The 20368-nt window shown below is 47.2% G+C and overlaps 1 protein-coding gene across 1 annotated transcript in view; it reads left to right on the top strand.

The window, feature by feature from the left end:
* Positions 1-20368, top strand: part of ADCY2 (adenylate cyclase 2) — a 433534-nt gene that overhangs the window by 400891 nt on the left and 12275 nt on the right. The window contains exons 21-22 of the mRNA XM_019951134.3: positions 8049-8195; positions 9915-10022. Of these exons, the coding sequence (XP_019806693.1) occupies positions 8049-8195; positions 9915-10022 (255 nt within the window). The remainder of the gene's footprint in view (positions 1-8048; positions 8196-9914; positions 10023-20368) is intronic.

Below are 20368 nucleotides of genomic sequence, written 5' to 3' on the forward strand. Positions count from 1 at the left end.
CTGTCCAGATGACAGGACAGTGCTTCGTTCAAGACCTTAAGAGGCCCCGGGTTCAGCCCTACAGCACTTGGTGACCTCTTCTGCCCCCTTCTGACGTCTCTCTAGGCCAGACCAGGGGAATCGTCTGTTCTCTCTATTCACTCCTGTTTGCTTGACTTATTCTAAGCAGGCCTCTGAACACAGTTGCCCCTTTGGAAATCATAAGGAAAAGCAGATGGGGATGTAGAGTGAAACCCCCAGGTGGACAGCATGGGCTTGAGCCTTTGTCCCGACATTTTCTGTCATGGTAATGTGAGCTACTTCCCCAGCCTGAGCCCCGTCTCCCCTTGAGTCAAAGGGGAATTGTGCTTTACTTTGCACAATTCTTAGGTAGAGTGTGGGATGTTACATGTCACACTGAGCATCCGTCCCTCCAGCTGAGGTGGGCATTTGATAGAGCAGGACCCGGAATCCCACATCCATGCCGGTGGGACATACCTGGTGGGCAGGCAGCAGCAAAGCACCAATGGACTCATCCACTTACCGAGTGGCCCTACTGTGTGCCAGGCCAGTGACCCTTCTGCGACTAGCACGTCATGGGTGCTCCCAAGATGGGAGTGACATTTCCCTCCAAGTTTCCTCATCAGTGCTGCGAGTTTAAGAACACACACAGCGTCTTCTACAGCCTTCACCGCCCACGTGGGGTCCGTGAGGAAGGCTGCAGCGTCAGGGCAGCACCACCCGGTGGGCTTGAACCCTGGAACAGGCACCACCTCACTGCGCCAGCAGTTTGGGAACTTTTCGGAGACAAAGTAGGAATCAGCGCGTTTCGTTGAAATCAGCTCTGGATTCTGTTGCCTCATTTGTCAGATCAAGAAGGTGAATTCCTTGGGGGCCTCGTCCATGGCCACATCACGCCTGTGTGTGCACGTGAACCTGACTTAGGCGCTAAAATGATTTCCCCCGCAGACAGTCAGCACCCATTCCCCAAGCTCCCAGCTTATTCCTTCATTCAGGAAACACACCCCTGACCCAGGCAGCCTCATTTTCCCATAGGAAAATGAACAGGAGCTCAGTTCCAAAGCTTTTCAAACGCTTACTGCCACAAACAGCTGCAAGTTCCCTTATTGCATATTAGAGGTCTCCAGTTTTCGCTTAGGAACCCCGATACCCTGGACGTCATTAGAGTTGCACTTTCTAGCTGCTGACCTCACATGGCTCAGGAGGGTAGAGCGACACACACTGAATCTTACATCGGGGGCATCAGACCGATGAGACCGTCCTTGAAACGATCTCTTCATTCTGCACAACTGTGGGCTGCAGAAGTCTCTGTATTTCATCAGACAACACAGAACTCCCCTGGGCTGTGACTTTCCAGGTTTTACTGCCAGTTTTTGCTGGTTAGGTTAAATATTTGGGGAGGGGAGGGAGCTACTCAAGCAGCCACTGTAACTGTTGGAGATTAAAAAATTACAGCGGGCCCCATCTGGCAGCCTGCGGTCAGGGCAGCCTGACGTCTGCTCAGCGGGACAGAGATGCCGCCCAGTCGCTGCTCAAGATCAGACCGGTGGTGAAGGAGAGTCTGTTGCTCTGGTCCTCATAGGGAATCCTGAGTGCAGACGAGAAGCCCCATAAAGGGTCTGAAGGAGAAGGACAGCCCCTAGCCCCCTGCATAAAGGTTCTGAGGGCTCCCACCATGAGTCTCAGAAAGGACGGTTTTGTTTTGGGGTTTTTTTTCCAAAATACTTATAACCAGGTTATTACCAAGAGGCTCCTTTGAGTGCATGGCAGACTTCTGCCCCATCCCTCAGACTTCCCGACAGGCTGGATGCCTACCTTCTGTCACAGTCAGCCCTTCCTGTCCCCTGGGCAAAAGAACCCACTTCCCTGACCTGGGGATGTGTCATCCTAAGCTTGTGATCCCAGGCCAGGCAGGCTGAGGTGTTTGACCTCCTCTGTTTAATAGCGTGGACATGGTCCAGGCTGCTGGCCCCCCTCACTGTCAGGGCCGTATAGATGCGCCCTGCATGCACGCGTGCGTGCTCTCTCTCTCTCTCCCTCCCTCCCTCCCTCCCCCTGTCTCCTTCCCTAATGCTTCTGCGAGGGAAAGTTCTGCCCATCGTCAAACACGCGGATCCTGGAAGAGAATTATTTCTGGAGGATTCCAGACCCAAACTGGGCGTGACAGAGCACAGCCAACGCTGGGATGAGAGGGGTTCCTGGGCCCCGGCCAGCTTTCCTTACCTGCTGGGCCCTGCTTGGCCATTGAGAGCAAAGCGCTTGTCCCGGGCCTAGCACTTCTTAGCTGTGGGATCTCGGGCTCCACCCTCACAGAGGCTATAACTAATTTCAAAAACGATAACGCATGCAAAACTTTTAGAGCAGTGCCTGGCATTCAGGAAACACTCAATTTTAGGCATCTTTGAAGCAAATATCGCAAACTTATGCAAAACTTGAGAACACTGCCTCCTGGAACTTATCAATATCTGTCACGGGAGGCGCCTTCCCACAGCTTTTCAGGGCCTGACTAGCGTGGACAGCAAAACTCACGTAATCGCTTTGCGCTGTACCCTCATCTGATGGCCTCATCTCCTTCTCTCCTTCTCTGTGGTGTGGGCTGAGCACTCATGGCTTCTGAATGCAGAGGCTGGACCAGGGTTATTTTTAGAGCATGCGGTAGACAGGAGTGTGGCTTTCAGTCCCACAGTAATGGTTAATGTTCCATGGTTTTCTGGAACATTCCTTGGAAACATGACCTATGACCTTGGCCAGGACCCATGTTCACAAAGAGCCTTTTGATTCTCCTACCCGCCGCATGCACATACAGAGGAAACTCGTTTTCCTTCAGAAATACAGAGTAAAGAATGATTTAATCACAATAATTCTGGAAAGATCTTTTATTTCGATTTAAAACTGTTCCCTGCACCTGTGTCCCGGGCCTGTGGGCAGAGAGCTGCTGTGTCCACCTTTGCGAGCCCCTCTTCTTCCTCCCCCAGGGCACTGGTTTTACTCAAAACATCCTCAAGCTTCTCCACCAGCTGCTGACTGTCCTGACCAGGTCCAGGCCCTCAAGCCATTCAGACCCTGGTACAGAGCTCTGTGGCCCAGACAGAGCCCGCTGGTTGACAAAGCCTACTCTCCAGATGGCTGTGTTTTGGCAGGAACATGTCAGAAAGGTCCCTTGAACAGATGTCCCAGGCAGCTTTGGTCACTTGTTGAAAAGACTGCATTTTGTCGACCCTTTGCCGAGTCCCCGGTGGTCGGGGTTATGTGTGATTCTGAGCCGCGCAGCCGAGAGCTGAGGCTTGATCAAAACAAGACACAGATGTCAATGCGGGTACAGGGGAGTTTGCCAGGCACACAAACGCTCCCCCTTCTCAGCTAACCTCCCAACACCCAGGCAGCTCCCTCAACGCATTCCTTACAGAGTCAGGCTAGAAAGCCACAGGTTTTCAGAGACGCTTTTGTGCTTTCTAATGATCTGACTCCCCTGAATAAATTAGGCGTTAGCTGACAACTGGGGACTGAGGGGGGATGTGAAAGGTGGGAGGATCACTCTGGCCTCCTCACTATGGCCTGAGTCAGCAGGAGAAAGCGCTGGTCCCGGAGCTTGGAGCCCCAAGCCAGTGGCAAGTTCCGGCAACTTCCTAGGGCACACCGAGCAGACGTCTCCACACCTGCGTGCAAGCAGCACCAATCACACTTTGTTCTCCTGTCCTTGTACTTGCGCTCTCTCTCCAACTAGACCCTAAGCTCCTTAGAGCAGGGCTTGCCTTGTCCGTCTCTGTGACCCCATTACCTGCTATGAAGCCTGGCACCTGGCAGGCCCTCATGGGGGGCTGTGCGTGCCTGTGTGTCTATGTAGCAACACGCTAAAGTGAGTGTCAGCCCAGGACACCAAGAGACAGTGGGTGTCGTGTTCCAAAGGGGGTGCTAAACAGTGTGCAGAATTTACAAATGCAAGAGCTACACCACTCTCGATCCTTCACTCTCAGGGACACGAGGGCTGGGAGAGTAGAGGTTGGAAGAGGGATTTGGGACAGAATATAGTGAGAAGCGAGCCCCCTTCTGAAGGGACATGGGGAATCCTCCCTTTACCTCTTGCCTCATAAATAGACCATAACCACTCAGCTTGGGATGTGTACCTACGACTTGGGCCCCTACGTGGTCCTGGGGCAGCAACTCCATCTGGGGGACACAGATGACATGTAGTTTCCTGAATGCAGAGGGCAGGGGCTTATTGGAGTGTCTGGCCCAAGAGAGTTGGGGGCTGCAGGTGGGGATGTAATGGGACTATGAGGGTTTGGGAGGGCAAAGCCTGCTGAATGTTTCCAGGGACCAAGCCAGAGAAAAAGAGTTGGCATGGGGTCATTTTAGATCCTGTTTTGAAAAGCTGCTTAGAGTGGGGAATGGGCCCCAGCAGAGAAGCTAGAAGACTAGCCAGAAAGCCCGGGGCAGAGAGAGTAGTCACAAGTAGGAGCGGAGTGCGTGGTCCACATCAAGAGAACCTTGGCAGGATGTCCCGTGTTGGGGGGAAGTGGCGGAGAGTCTTCAGATAACCCATGAAAATGTCCACCAGGTTTAAGTTCCCTGGGAGTATGATGTAGTTAATGGAACGCGTCCCTCCTCCAACAGACCCTTCTTTCTTCCCCTGTTCTCCACCCCTGGGTGCTTTGGAAAACTGGGCTAGGCAGCTGGGGAGAGTCAGACCAGAAGTATGAGGAGGAAAGAGGGAGTAGAAGCCAACCGTGCCCCCTTCCCACCCTGCAGACACTCCTGCACCACCCAGCAGGCCTACACTGGGGAAGGAGAAAAGCCACACATTCCACTGGGGTCTGAGTTCTGACTTCTCGTTAGATTGGACACTTAAATTATTGATGAGAGGACTCCTGTTACCTGAGAATGACAAGAAGAGTCATGGGGTTGTCCCAAGTTTTCATCCAGAGTTGGGAAAGAACGGAAGTCCCGCTCAATAAACTGCAAAAGACGGTGCGCACAGAAACGCAGCTGCTTTGTGATGATTTTGCCAGAACTTGAGCTTGTTTTGCAGAATGGCTACATGTGAGTGAATGTTGACATGGCATCTAAGCTTCCACTTCTAAAGCTCAGCGAGATTCTTGTTGGCAGCTATGTTCTGGACAAGGGTCACCCGTGCTAGACCCTGAATTCCAAAATCTCCTCCAAGGCTTCCTACCTGCCCTACCCTCACCCCAGATCCTCTGGAAGTATAAGATAAGCTCAGGTCGTCAGCCAATGAGCTTGTGGTTCTCTCTGGCCCCAAGCGCAAGCCAAAGACCTGAGGGAACCTCTCATGAGTTTAGGGTATGGCTCTAAGCCCTGCACGTTTCATTAGCTCTAGTGAATTTGTAAAGCTTCCCATTTGTCAAGTTTCCCTGATTCTCAAGCGTAGCCCGGTGGAAGCCCTGAGCCAGGAACTAGGGGGTCAGAAATCCCCACTCACCCTTGGTGTTTCCTCAAAGCTCCACGTGACCCATTTGTCAAAGAGGGTGGGTGAGCATTTTGCAGTCCAAGGCCCCAGTAGCACTCATGGCCTGTGGAGGGCCAGACCAGGACTCCAGAGATTAGTCCTGGTCCCTAAGTCAGTGGGAGCCTTGGTGTGTCACCAAACTCCCCTGACTTAGCAATTCCTCATTTGTCCCGTGATTCTTAATCAAGGCTGCACAGCAGGAAAACTCATAGAGTTTTACAAAAAGATGCACATGCTTGGAGCCCACTCCAGGGGCAAGGTTCAGTTGGTCATTGGGCGGCCCAGGTGTCACCTTCTTGAAAGCCCCATTGGTGACTCTCCTAGGCATTCCTATTAGAAGACCATGGAATTAAATGACCCATCAGACCTCTTCCAGCTCCAACAACCTAGGTGTTCTGGGGCAAGAGTTCAGAGGAAAATTTTGAGAGTCAACCTGAAGATGTTTTATTAGACTCCAAACCAGTGTGGTTAAAATCAGCCCTCATATCCAAACTTTCAGTCAGTTCAGTCTTGCATTTCCTTATCTCTCATACCCAGATACCCTTAAAGACCCTAGGGGAAAGGAAAAAGGCAAAGTGACGTGACCTACAAGTGATATGGGACCCCATGCTGCCCCAAGTCCAGGCAGCACACTCTGTGGTCATCCAGGAAATGCAGGGTAAAGCATAAAGTGTAGCATTTATAAGAGTGACCTCTGCATCAGACTTGGTAACTGTGACCTTGGGAAAGTAATGTAACTGTTCTGTGCCTCAGTTTCCTCATCTGTAGATTGAGAATAAAAATACCAGCTTCCTAGGATTGTAGTCAGGGGCAAGTTAATGCTGGTGGAGAGTTCAGAGGGGTGGGCATCCTGGCATGCAGTGGGCACTCAGTCAGTGCTGGTGATTATTGTGCGTATTCTTGTCATCATCATCATTCCGCAGATGGTCACTCTGGCTGATGTCAGCAGACAGTGGAGAAATGCAGGGTACAGAAAATATACCCTTGCCTTGCTAGATGTACCCCTTTTCCTTAAGAGTAGAGAAGTCAGTGGAGTTTATACTACTTTTATGAAACTGCCCTTTTTAACTAGAAGAGGCTTCTAGGGGCTTTTCTCTCCCCTGTTACCCTGACACCCTGGCTGGGTCAGCATTACTGGAACCTAAGCTTGGCAATCATACATTCCACAGGTCGTCTTCTGAGGATATGAGTGTTCACAAAAACAACTTTTCAGAGAGAGGAAGCACAGGTCTGCACCAAGAACCAAGTCAACCATATGGGGAGCAGAATACAAAAGAAAAACCTTGATTCTATTGTTCATGTATTTTATAGAGATTGTAAGGCAGTAGCAGAAGGCACTACCAGGTGGTTGGCCCTGAGAACAGGAAGATGACACAAGTCTGTCTTTCCCAGGAAGTGGTTGTGACCTGCTGTGGGTTGCCATTGCCCCGATGTGTGTGTCATGAGATGTCAGCGGAGGAAGAATGGTTTTTCTGAGAGGCCACCAAACCTTGGAGTTATGGTGCTGTTGAAGTGCTCACTCCCTGCTAAGGGATTCATCTGAGTGCCACAGAGAGCAGAGCACACTGGTAACATCCATGCAGGGTAGATTCTCTCCCTCTGCCAGGCACACAGGAAACATCAGCCGCTAGCTTTCTTTCCTCCACTCAGAGGTCACCATCTTGTGTGACAGAACTCTCCTCACGTTTTCTGGTGGAGGGAGTGTTTCCCATGATGCAGTGTGCCCACATTGGCGCCTGGCCATTCTGCCCGGGACAGGCCATCCAAGGGCCCTGATGCACCAGCACCAGTGAGAGAGCAGATCTTCCCTCCCAGGACCAGCCCCCATGCCCACATAATAACACTTCCTATAAGAAATCTCCACTGAACTTGAAGGTTTCACTATATGCTGGGGAAAATTATGTGTGGAAACACCTTGAAATTGTATTTACAAGACATTGTAATTTTCCTCACTAAAAGTTTAGACTTTTAGTTTAGACTCTAGTCTATTTAAAAACAAAAGGAAATCCCGAACAAATATTTCTGGTGTCTAATACAATAGAATAAGTAGCCTGAGGAATTTCACTAGTTCTCTCTGGTGTAATTCAGAAGTAACATGATGAGTTTCATCTGCTCCTTTCAGGACAGGCTGAAGAGGAAAATTCATGATGCCTCCAATCCAAAGAATGTAGCCATAATGAGTCACTTTAGGACAATATAGTAGCTTGGGAAATCGTTTTGTTTCCCTTTAGTTGTTAAAAGAATGTTGTTGTTGTTTTTTCCTAAGTGAGAAGTCTATGGTCTCTTGTCATTGTCTGAGATAGAGATGGCAGAGAGGGGTAACCGGAAGGGCACCTCATACTAACTGGTAGTGACAGTGGGAGTGCGGTGTTGACGATTCTGAGCCTGCATCCAGCTCCCTAGAAGCCTTCACCTGTGATCAATGGCCAGTGCCTAAAATGGGCCTGGGACCAGGGTGGAGCAGGTGGAGTGGACCCTGGGTGATTTCTTTACCAGTCTTAACGTAAAGAAACACTTCCATTAGGAGCATGTTTGCTTAAAAGGTTTCCTAGTGCTCAGCTCTTCCTTTTCTCCTGGGCAGGATTTATACCACCAGTCCTATGACTGTGTCTGCGTCATGTTTGCCTCCATTCCGGATTTCAAAGAATTCTATACAGAATCGGATGTGAACAAGGAGGGCTTGGAATGCCTTCGTCTCCTAAACGAGATCATTGCCGACTTTGACGATGTACGTACTTACCCTTGATGGGCAGGGCTGGCCCCAGTCCCATCCTTTGGCGTTCCTCTGGACTGGCACATTTGAAGTTAGTCCAACATCATGGCATATCTTAAAACTTGTCCTTTGACAAAATTTCTGGTGGTTGGCATTAAGCTTTTTTGCTCTATTTAGGTCACTGACTAATTTTGGTGAGGCAAACACATATTATTTTTAAAGCTAATATGATTTCTATCAACAACGACCAAAATCTGTTCCATAAAATCTCTCTCCAGCATGCCCATGAATTTTCTTGAAAGGCTTGAACTCCAAGGAAAATACTTGCCCATCTCTTTATACATAAAAAAGATAGTAGCTTATTTGCATGTGTGTCTGTGCAAACTCCAAGGTCTATGTCAGATATCAATTTGAATTGTACACGGATGGCATGCTTTGTTATTGAAAAAGCAATATGAATGTGGTAGAATATATTTTAGAAGGGACAAAGTGTACATCTTAGGTATTGGAATAGGTGTCACTTTTGAATTTTCTGCCTACAAAGGAAACAATGCACTTTGTTTTCTAGTAAGAACAAACAGACCTCTGGTTTGAAAGATATTGTTGTTTTACCATTTTTAACAATATTTTGCAAATATAGGAAAGTTGACATCAGTGAACATACGTTCATCATGATTGATGGAATTTTGAAACACAGTGATGAAATTATATAATATGATGGTTTCAGGCCAACCTTCTAAATGTCTTGTGGGACCTGTGCATTTCTCTGCTACCACCACTGTCACCATGAGGTTGACTCAAGACTCATGGTGAAGTAATGACAAGTAGAGATTTTCACTGTTGTGCAGGGTTCACAGTGAAAAATGTTGGCACATTTCCTCCAGCTGCCCCTCGGTAAAATAAATGCTCTCTAGCACTAGTGACCATTCTTTCAGGTTGGATTGCTCATGGAGATGTGATCATGGGATTTGCTCACTTATCTTAGATTCTCTGACATGTGATCTTGAGCGAATCTCCTCTGAAAGCAGGAGTACCAAGGAAGGGTCTAGAAGATGTTCCCAGTCTTCTGTTCATACCTTTGTCCTGCTGAGCAGATACAGAACCTTCCAGAGTTTCCTTCATTTGCTCTCTCCATCCAGTCTTTCCCTTTCCTACAGCTTCTTATTTTTACCTTTCCTCCAACCCACCCCAAGGTCTAATGTAGTAGATGAGGAGGACCCCAGTAGGAAACTGATTACTGGTGCCAGAAACTGGGGCAAAAAATATTAGGGTCAGGGCTGATGAGAGGGACCATTTATTCCCTCCACTCCAGGTTTTCAGAGGGCAAAAGTTAATCCTCAGCACTACAGTTGGTCATAATTCACCCTCACCATGCAGGGAAGACCTCACTCTCTGAATCACGATTTTATATTTAGACCTTTCAAACACAGAGTGGGGAAGTTTATTTGAGGCCATTATCACTCGCATCATAATTTATCCTGTTTCTTTCACTAGCAAATTCTAAAAGGTAATTCATGTTAACTGGAAGTAAATCGTTATACTGCATATCTTTCCAAGTACATGCCCTTTGTGAGACGCATGAAGTGTTCTTTCCCCACGATGCCCAAGGTCGAAGGGTGAATAATCAGTATCATGTTCCTGTGACTGAACTAGGATTTGAGAATGTCTCTAGAAAATGCTTGGCCTTGGGTCAGCAGCCGACTGAGTAACTGTGTGATTGTCATTGCCCCCCAGCTGCTGTCCAAGCCAAAGTTCAGTGGAGTTGAAAAGATCAAGACCATCGGCAGCACGTACATGGCGGCGACGGGTCTGAGTGCCGTGCCCAGCCAGGAGCACGCCCAGGTACACACGTGTCAGCCACACCCAGCACACGTGAGCCTCAGCTCTGCCCACAGGTCATCCTGGGACCAAAACAGTGACCCATACACTGAATTGCAGGCACAACCCTGACCTCAGTGATTAAGGTCTCATGAGAAAAGATGAGAATTCTGGAGGCTTCTGAGGGTCTGTTCACAAAACTTTTTTCTCTGGCAGACAAGGTAGAAAAAAAAACAACCAGTCTGGTAGCTGCTTGATACCAGATAAATATACAAGAAAGTTGATTCGAGCTGTTTATTTAAAGGTGACTCATTATGGGAGGGCTCCTGGTCTTTTGATTTAAAACAACGTGGTCAAAAACATGCTGACCACCCAGAAATTTGGTTGAAAAGGTGATTTGGTCAAAATTGAGTATCTTCAATCAACTAGGGTTTTTGAGGGGGGTTTTCTGTTATGTTGTGTTTTGTTTCTGTGTATGTGTGTGTGTGTGTGTGTGTGTGTGTGTGTGTGTGTAGATATACTTTGTTTTTGTTTCTCTTTTGCCATGCCATGTGGCACGTGGGATCTTAGTTCCCCGACCAGGGATCAAACCCCTGCCCCCTGAATTGGGAGCGCAGAGTCTTAACCACTGGACCACCAGGGAAGTCCCTAGATATGGTTTGTTAACTTGTGGGTCAATAACAAGACCCCTTTCCCCTCGGGACAGTGGGCTCCCTGACGGGCACTGGCTTGTTTGACCCAGGGCAGAGGTGGTGGGTGCAGCACAGAGGGATGAAACTTACCAGAGCACAGCTTGCTGGAGGTGGTTGGATTCCCCCAAGGAGAGGAAGAGCTCAGCCATTCCCCGACCCCCGTGTGTCTAGCTTCCCCCCAACCCCACCACCTCCCACAGGCAACCAAGAGAGGGACAGAGGGGCAGCAGCTTGCTCAGACAGAGTCCAACCCCCAGAGCATCAGGAGAGGGTCCTCTTCTCTCTTAACATTCGTGGGCAGAGACGAGAACATGAAACGTCGGACTCAAGATTAACCCTAGCATTTTTCTGAGTGAGTGGGGTAATATATGTCCCTTCTACTCAGGTGTTGCTTCCAGATTATTATTTTTTTCATGGGTATGAATTACTTTAGTAATAAGGAAAAGTAAAACAAACAAGCAATAGAAGAAAACTTAGAAGAATCGTAAGTTTTGAGCAGTACCGTTCCAAGCAATCTTGACGCCTGACACAAAAGGAAAAATGGACACCCCTGTTTACGTGGTGTTGTGTATCTTTCGGGGTTGGGTTTTTATTGCCAGAACATTCAAGTGTTGAAAAACTATTGGAAAATTGGACAATAAAGGTATTAAAATGTACAACCTTGTTTTAATTCTAAATATCTTATTTTTACCCAAGACAGAACTAATTAGATTTTTACTGTCCTGGCTTTAATGGAAGAAAACTTAATCCTTTTCAGCATCTTTAATGTTCTGAAAAAAATTAACCATTAAAAATAACATAAAATTATGTACACAGGGACAGACATTTTTCCTGTTGCCTCGGGCTCTAAGACGCCCAGCACAGCACTGTCAGAAACTGATTAGTGAGCTCAGCTGCCATAATGAAGGCTGGGCAGCTTCAACAACAGAGAATTATTTTCTCACAGCTCTGGAGGCTGGAAGTCCCAGATCAAGGTCCTGCGGGATGCGGTTCATGTGAGGGCTGTCTTCCTGGCTTGTTGCTGGCTGCCCTTTTGCTATGTCCTCACAAAGCAGAGAGAGAGAGATCTCGTGGGTATGGCTTCAAGATATGAATTTGAGGGGGATCTGTGCAGTCCACAGCCCCTATCTTTCTTTACATTTCAGTGTTTTACTTCTTTCTGGATTTGTCTGCATTAATTTTGATTTTCTAAACATTGCACTAGGATATTATTTCTCATGATGGTTGAGTTTTTCAGTGCCCCCTTAAGTTTTGCAGCTGAGGTGAGTGCCTCACTCTTCTCACCCTAATCCCAGCCCCAATTCTGAGGCCTCTCAGCTGACCTCCTCTTGTGGCCCATTTAGGACACTTGACAAAATCACACCTGCTCCAGAACTTAGCTAGCAACAGCCACTTACGGAACCCTTGGCAGGGATGCTCAGAGGCACATGAAGACCCACTCGGCATTCAACGTCTGTGCTGGGCCCATCCTCCGTCACCCCTCCATCATCATTCCTCCATCATACCTCGATAATCCCTCCTTCATCCCTCCATCATCCCTCCATCACCCCTCCATGATCCCTCCTCCATCCCACAATCACCCTCCATCATCCCTCCATCACCCCTTCATCACTCCTTCATGACTCCTCCATCATCCTACCATCATCCCTCCATCACTGCTCCAACATTCTTCCATCATTCATCCATCACCCCTCCTTCATCCCTCCATCATCCCTCCATCATCCCTCCTTCATCCCTCCATCACCCAACATCACTCCTCCATCATTCCTACATCATTTCTCCATCATCCCTCCTTCATCCTTCTATCATCCTTCCATCATCCCTTCTTCATCCCTCCATCATCCCTCCATCATCCCTCTTTCATCCCTCCTTCATCCCTCCATCACCCAACATCACTCCTCCATCATTCCTACATCATTTCTCCATCATCCCTCCTTCATCCTTCTATCATCCTTCCATCATCCCTTCTTCATCCCTCCATCATCCCTCCATCATCCCTCTTTCATCCCTCCTTCATCCCTCCTTCATCCCTCCATCACCCCTCCATCACTCCTCCATCATTCCTCCAATATCCCTTCTTCATCCCTCCATCAACCCTCCATCGCTCCTCTATCAGTCCTCCATCATCCTTCCTTCAGCCCTCCATCATCCCTCCTTCATCCTTCCATCATCCCTCCATCATCCCTCCATCACCCCTCCATCATCCCTCCTCCATCCCACAATCACCTTCCATCATCCCTCCATCATCCCTACAGCCAGGCTCCCTGGTCTCGACTCTGTCACCACCAGACCCTGGTCTTCTGGATCTTCAACAAATGTCTCCAGACCTCTCCTCCCCCTTCCCATAGGCACAATTTTTGGATGGCTTGTCCTTATCCACTGCCTTTATTTTTCACCTTCTCCTTCTGTGCTAACCCTCACCAATGCGGATGTCAGAAATTCCACTCCTAAAGATCAGGAAGTACTTCCAAATTCCAAAATCCAAGTCGGATTTGCATTCCCCAAGCGATCATTCTCTGTGTCCTGTCTGTGGCCTCTGATATAGCCAGCCATCACCTTCGCCCAGAAGTCCTCTTCTCCCTCAGCTTCTTGTTTCTTCTCTTTAGTGAATCCTGCCTGAGGTCTTCCTCTGTGGACATTTCTATGTTCTTTCCCCAATCCCTCCCCTCCATCAGGGATCGCAGCTAAGACTTGCTCCACCAGCCTGTGTATCCGACCGCTGACAAAACCATCGTCCACCTTCCTGACCATTAGGCCAAGCTTGGAGCTCACGTTTCCAGCTTTCCACAGACACCCAGCTTGCTCACAGCACCCTCACCTTCCTCTTGTCCTCCCTACTCCCAGAACAGGGCCTCCACCATCTGCCTCCACGCCCCTGCTCTGACCCATCCCCTACCTCTCCCTACAGCTCCCTCATCAGCCCTCAGACGTGCACTGTGCGTCTGTGCAGACAAGCACCAAGTGCTACTCATACACCCTCCAGGAGGGGTGCACCCACCAGCTGCATCAGAGGCCCTGTGGTGGGTGCTACACATGGTCTCCAGACACCTGAGTGAGGGGCTGGAAATCTCCATTTCCACAGGTGATTCTGATGCACAGGAAGACACCCTGTGTTCAGCTCTCACCCATCAGCCGTGCCAAGGCTCCCGCTTTCATAGGAGCCTCTCCTGCACCCTGACCTGCTTTGGCCTCACCTGACCCTCTGTGTCTAGATCCTATTTCCTTTCCTCCCACGTGCTGCATATCATTTCCTGCTTTTGTTCAGACGTGTGTTTCTTGCCCAGCATCCAGATTATAGCAGCGGCCGTGTCTTATGTGGTGTTCCCCAAAGTCCCAGAAGGGGGCGCTGAACAGAGTGATTGCCCATGTCTGTTCAATGAGTGATGGAGCAGCGCGTGGCCACCCTGCTTCCCAGCCCAGCCTCTCGCTTCCTTCCCGCCATTTTACAATCCTGCTCCTCCCCGTGCAAACGCGCTCTTTTTTTTCTCCCACCATTTTCGAAAACTTAATAAATGCCTCCTGAGTCTTTACTTTTAACAAGCCTAGGAGGCACCCCAACCCAAGCCCATTTTACAGATGGAGAAACTGAGGCACAGCAGTGCAGTAACTTACCCAAGGTCATGGAACAAGCAGCCATAGAACAGGGCTATAGAGCAGGGCTGCAGACCCGGGCACTCTGGGTGCAGGGCTCACCTCCCTCTGCCCACAGCTCTCGTGCTGCTTCACCCCCTCCTCTTCTTCCCCAGCCCCCCACCATGTTGGCTTCTGCACCCACACGTTTGTACGCACACCATTCACCCAAGCACTCCTTCCACAGGTGCCCCATCCCTCCTGCCCTCATCACTGGCAGCCACAAAATCTGCCTTCTCAGCTACCCTTGAGCTGCATCCTGACAGCCACCACTGTTAATACATGAGTACTTACCTTCGTGGTAGAGTGGAAGGAGCGTGGCTTTCACGTGAGACTGCTCATTCCTTACCATGGTAGCTAAACTTTCTGCACATTAGTGTCCTTTGGTATACAGTGGGGATCCCACTCATTTCCTGAGGCTGTGGGGAAGACATTAATATGCAAAATGCTCCACGGGCAGAGTGGGTGATAAAAAGGATAATAGCGGTAATAATACAGTTATGGTTTGTACACTGTTTCACGTATGGATACCATTGCTTCCTCCCGCAGAATAGGTAAGAGGGTTTGGGGACATAAATGAAATATGGCGTCGGGTCCACGTAGGGAGCTTTTACTCAATACGAGCTATTTTTATTTAGAACATTTAATTAGAATCTTGGTAAGATCATCCTAGAGATATTTTGAAATTCAGTGAAAATCTGAAAGGAAAGTTCATTATGTTTGATTGGGGGCATAGCATGCTTGAGAAATAATAACATGGATATAGCCTTTATGAAAAAATGAATGTCCCTTTTGCCTTTTGTAGCCTACCTACTTATCTCGCTAGTTAAAACCAAAAAACTTTCCATTTATTGTTTACAAACAAAAAATTTTCTATTTATTATTTAGCCAAATATTTAGTTTGGCAACAAACATATTCAACACAGCCAGATGTTTAGTTTGGCAAAATATATTGGGTTTCTCAAGGATTCGTGTGTTTTTCTTAAATCCAAAAAGAGGCAGAGCTGTCTAGATAGAAGCAGCCTTTTGAAAGTCAGCTTTTATTTGTAATTACCTCCACATTTTCTACATGCCGGCACAGGCTACTTACCCCCTGGGAAAATGAATGCACAGGGGTCTATCAGCACCTAGTCAGAGCAGGGCTTTCTATCTGCCTTTGTTTTGCTTCATTTGTGTTAACTTAAATGAAACAACACATTCTGATTTTAAGCTTAAAGACAACATGACTAGATGGTTGGTTGTATTATGTGTAACAACTGATTGTTGTTGTTGAAAGAAGCAGGCATTTGTCAAAAAATGAAACATTACATGGAGAACAGGCTTGCATTCTGAACCCGCTCTCGTAATCCCCGGAGCATGCACCTGAAAAGTACATGTTCCGCGATGGAATTCAGGGTTGATAGAAATGGGGAGCTTATGCACCCCAGAGGCACTTCATTTTAACGTCAGGACTTCACCACTTCCCAGACCCATAGCAGCCCCCTGCTCCTTCCCAGCCATGGCCTTTAGACCTCAAGCCATGATAGCACACTTGTGGTTACAGGTATGTTTTTCTTGACTTATGTAGTCTTCTTATAAAAGGACATCTCACTAAAAGATAATCATCTCCAGTTTCTCCTGAAAATTGGTAGATCTCCTGATCTTCATTCCTGATGACAACAATCACCAGCTGAGAAGCAGCTGCCCCATCTTGGCACATTCTCCCCAGTTTGCCACACTCCTCACCCCTCCCTATTGCCTCATTCCCTCTGCTGCACTCTGGAGCCTCCCCTACTCGATCTCTGAAAGGACTTTGCCTGCCCTATCATTAAGGAAGTCCATCCTTCATGCCAGAATCAATGATTAGGGTCATCTCTGGTCTTATTATGTAAATTGGTTTTGATCTTTTTAATACAAATTTTACTGAGAACTTAAATATGTCAAAACCAAAGTACAGAGATGAAAACTTTCATGTAAACCCATACTTTGATTACACTATTGCTGTGATGAGCCTTACCTCTAGCTTTTACTCACAATTTCAAATAGAGTGATGCCCATTGCCAGCGACACTTTGGAAGAAGTGACTTGTGGTGCCAGAAGAATGGGGGGAGGGGAGAGGCAGAGAAGCAAGAGATAACAGGGAGCTTGTATTCCTATCAAGGTACGAGTGCTGGTGCTCATTAAAAATTTTTAAGCTTTGTATTATTGCTCTCTTTTTAATTATTTTTATTTTAAAAAGTTAAATTATTTATTTTATTTATTATTTTTTTTGTGTGTGTGTTACGCGGGCCTCTCACTGTTGTGGCCTCTCCCGTTGTGGAGCACAGGCTCAGCGGCCATGGCTCACGGGCCCAGCTGCTCCACGACATGTGGGATCTTCCTGGACCAGGGCACGAACCCACATCCCCTGCATCGGCAGGTGGACTCTCAACCACTGCGCCACCAGGGAAGCCCTAAATTATTTATTTTAAATGAGTTTTTTATTTTATTTATTTATTCTATCAGAACAAATTTGACAGCAGGTTGTGGTCTAAGGGTAGTTACTAGTTTGTAAGCACTACCTCTCACTCTGTTTCTTGCTGAGTTGGCCCCATAGACATAACCACTGTGGCTAGCACTAGGATTTCTCTGTCATTCTTCTCCCTCCATCCCCCAAATAAGATCCCAGGCTCCAAGTGACCCATCTATGAGATTCCTACACTTACTCAGTTTATTAGCAAAACCGAGCTGACCGACAAAACAATGAGCAATAAACATTGCCCATCCACATTCACTGAGTCAGGCTAACGGTTCTGTCTCTGCCTGAGTTAGGAGCTGCCTGATTTGACTGTTTGGGATTTTATTTAGCTAGTAGGTCAACCAGCATAGATTTTCTTTACCCATTGGGGCAAGTGCCAGTTACTTGTTAATGACTGCACCTCTGTAACTGCCCTCCAGAGTTTATAGTCTGGAAAAAGTCATGTATGCAAACAGCAACTCCAATGCTAGGTAAGCCTGGGGATATTAGAGGTGTCTCAGCTGGGCTGCTATAAGAAATTACCATAGACTGGGTCACAAGTAACATTTATTTCTCACAGTTCTGGAAGCTGGGGAGTCTGAGATCAGGTCTGCAGATTTGGCATCTGGTGAGGGCCCTCTTTCTGGTTTGCAGACAGCCATCTTCTCTCTGTGTCCTCATTCAGTGCAGATGGAGAGCAGAGAGAGAGGAAGCAGCTCTCTCCTGTCTCTTCTTATAAGGGCACGAATCCCATTCATGAGGGCTCCACCCATGTGACCTAATTACTTCCCCAAAGCTCCACCTCCTAATACCATCACACTGGGGATTAGGCTTCCTCATCTGAATTTTGGTGAAACTTTAGGACACTCCACCAAGTTGATCAGGGAAGAAGTACGGAATCATTCTCAGATCTTCTGCTGCCAGTTTCTTAGTAACTAAAGCATATGTTGAAACTCAAAACCATAGTTTCCTTTACTGGCAAAAGTAGAAAATAGTTTTGGTCTCTGCTGAAATGAAAAGCAATATCTCAGTGCTGTGTATTTTTGCACAAACACCAAAGCTATCGTGATGTAGGGTAAATGGAGAGAGAAATGCCCTCCTACTTTAATGCTACTAATATGAAACAAACACTGAAGGAAGAACCATCACTCTTCGCTATACACACTGAGAACCTCAAAGATACTTAACATTTCAGACACTTAGATTGTTGTTGAAGCCATTCCTCAATGTAGGTTGCTCAGTGTGTGGAAAGCGGGGGGAAGTACTAAACTAGGGCATAAAGCAATTCTTGCTAACATTTTCCTCCTAGAAGCTTTTCATGTCAAGCAGAGTGATGTGCTTCTCTACCCTATCATGAAGGAAACTAAATAAAACCTGAGCCTCAGGGATGCAGGCAGAATGTGTTGCCCATATGAATTCATTTCATCTTAACCACAACCCTATGAGACTGGTAGTTATTGTTTCAATTCACAGATGAGGAAACTGAGCCCCGGAGAAGTTAAGTGACTCAGCCAAGGCCATGCAGCTGATGATTGTGGAACCTGGAGCTGGACCCAACTTTGTCTGACTCAAAAGTGCTGGCAATTATTTAGTGAACTTCCTGCTTTCAGACAAGTAGTGGTCACCATATAAACAATGAAAATAAAGAAACAAAGGAAATAAAGAAAGAGGTGAATGGGAGAAGCATGTCCGTGGGAGATGGACTTGGGAGCTGAGGAAGCAAGATGGAAGGGACTGTCTGAATCTCAGGTTTCCAGTTTAGGGATCTGAAATTGATGACACCATTAGCAAAAGTAGACGAGTCAAGAATAAGAGCTGTTAATGGGAGATTAAATAGAAATAATAGTTTTAGACTTACAAGTTTGAGTTTTCAATAAGGCACCCAAGTAGAATTCCAGTCATCCACATGGGTGGTGGCCAGTTCCAGAGCCATTAATGAACAATGCTTGGATATAGTTTTCCATCAGCTGAATATCTCTTAGACACATCATCCAACACAGCTGTCACCATTTTAGCAGCAAGACTATCAAGGAAAAATGCTTACCTACTTGTATGTGCCTATTTTATTTAAATCTCTCCCTTAAGAAGCTTACAAAAATGGACACAATGCAAAAATATTTTTAAATTAATAAACTAACATACAAGGAATATGAAAGATAAGATAGAAACAAAAATGAGGATGATGCAATAAAATGAAAATCAAATAGCAAAAGTTGTGACCACATTCAAGATGCACACGGGGAAGGAGGCAAGACAGTGAAGTTTATTTGTCTGATGTTAAGTATTGATACCTCAGCTTTCTTTTTGTTTCCATTTGCATGGAATACCTTTTTCCATGCCCTCACTTTCAGTCTGAGTGTGTCTTTAGATTTGAAGTGAGTCTCTTGTAGGCAGCATATAAATGGATTTTTTTTTGTAACCTATCAGCCACTCTGTGTCTTTTGATTGGAGTATTTAATCCATTTACATTTAGAGTAAATGAAGATTGAGGACCCTGGAGTCAGATTGCCCACCTGCAAAGCCTGGTTATTCCACTTACATAAGTTATTAACCTCTCTGTGTTTCCCTTTCCCATCTGCATAATGGGGATAAAGACAGGCATTCTTTCATGGGAATCGTTGTGAGGATAAAGTACGTGCATACATACACTATTGCTATTAATTGTTCCGAAATTTCCAGCAGCCAACACAAGTGCAGTGCTTTAGTGTTCATAAGGTGAGGTCAAATCACTCATTCATTAATATATTTGAAACCAAGCCACATCAGGCTGCAGCTGGATGCTCCACTGGGTCCCTGACCCAAGCTCTAACAAACGGGCCCTCATAATCATTAGTCTGTAGTGAACAGTGAGCTCAGTAACTTCCTTATGGAAAACGTTTAACACATTGAGGGGGGAGGTTGTTAGCTAGAACATCTCTCTTTTTTTTTTTTTTTTTTTTTTTTTGCTGTACACGGGCCTCTCACTGTTGTGGCCTCTCCCGTTGCAGAGAACAGGCTCCAGACGCGCAGGCTCAGCAGCCATGGCTCACGGGCCCAGCCACTCCGTGGCATGTGGGATCTTCCCAGATCGGGGCACGAACCCGTGTGCCCCACATCGGCAGGTGGACTCTCAACCACTGCGCCACCAGGGAAGCCCTAGAACATCTCTTAATGCATATTTTAATCAAATACATTCTTTGGTAGAGTGAGATCAGGTGGAGAACATTGCGTCCAGTTTAATCCAAGTTCACTGGATACAGAGGAATCCACAGATGGCCCAGGAATCAGGCCATTTTCCATAAATATTATTTCATGCCTCTGAGTTTTGATGATAAACACTGGGAAGCTGTGGGTTCCAGTCCTGCTCTCCAAAAGGTGCCTGAAACTCAGATGCCCTGAGCTCCCAGGTGAGGGCCGATCTCCATGCTGGGACATGCAGCTCACCTGGTTGGGGTGACTCTCCTTCAGAGAACTGTGAGGTCTGATCCGTTCTCCCAGGAGCCCCAGGCAGCAGAACTAAGTGCTCCTTAGACAGCAGTTCCGAATCTTCAGAATCAGATGAGCACCAACACAGCAGGAACGCAGTGGACGTT

Source organism: Tursiops truncatus, chromosome 3 (assembly GCF_011762595.2).
Source record: "Tursiops truncatus isolate mTurTru1 chromosome 3, mTurTru1.mat.Y, whole genome shotgun sequence".
In the NCBI taxonomy this organism is placed as follows: domain Eukaryota; kingdom Metazoa; phylum Chordata; class Mammalia; order Artiodactyla; family Delphinidae; genus Tursiops; species Tursiops truncatus.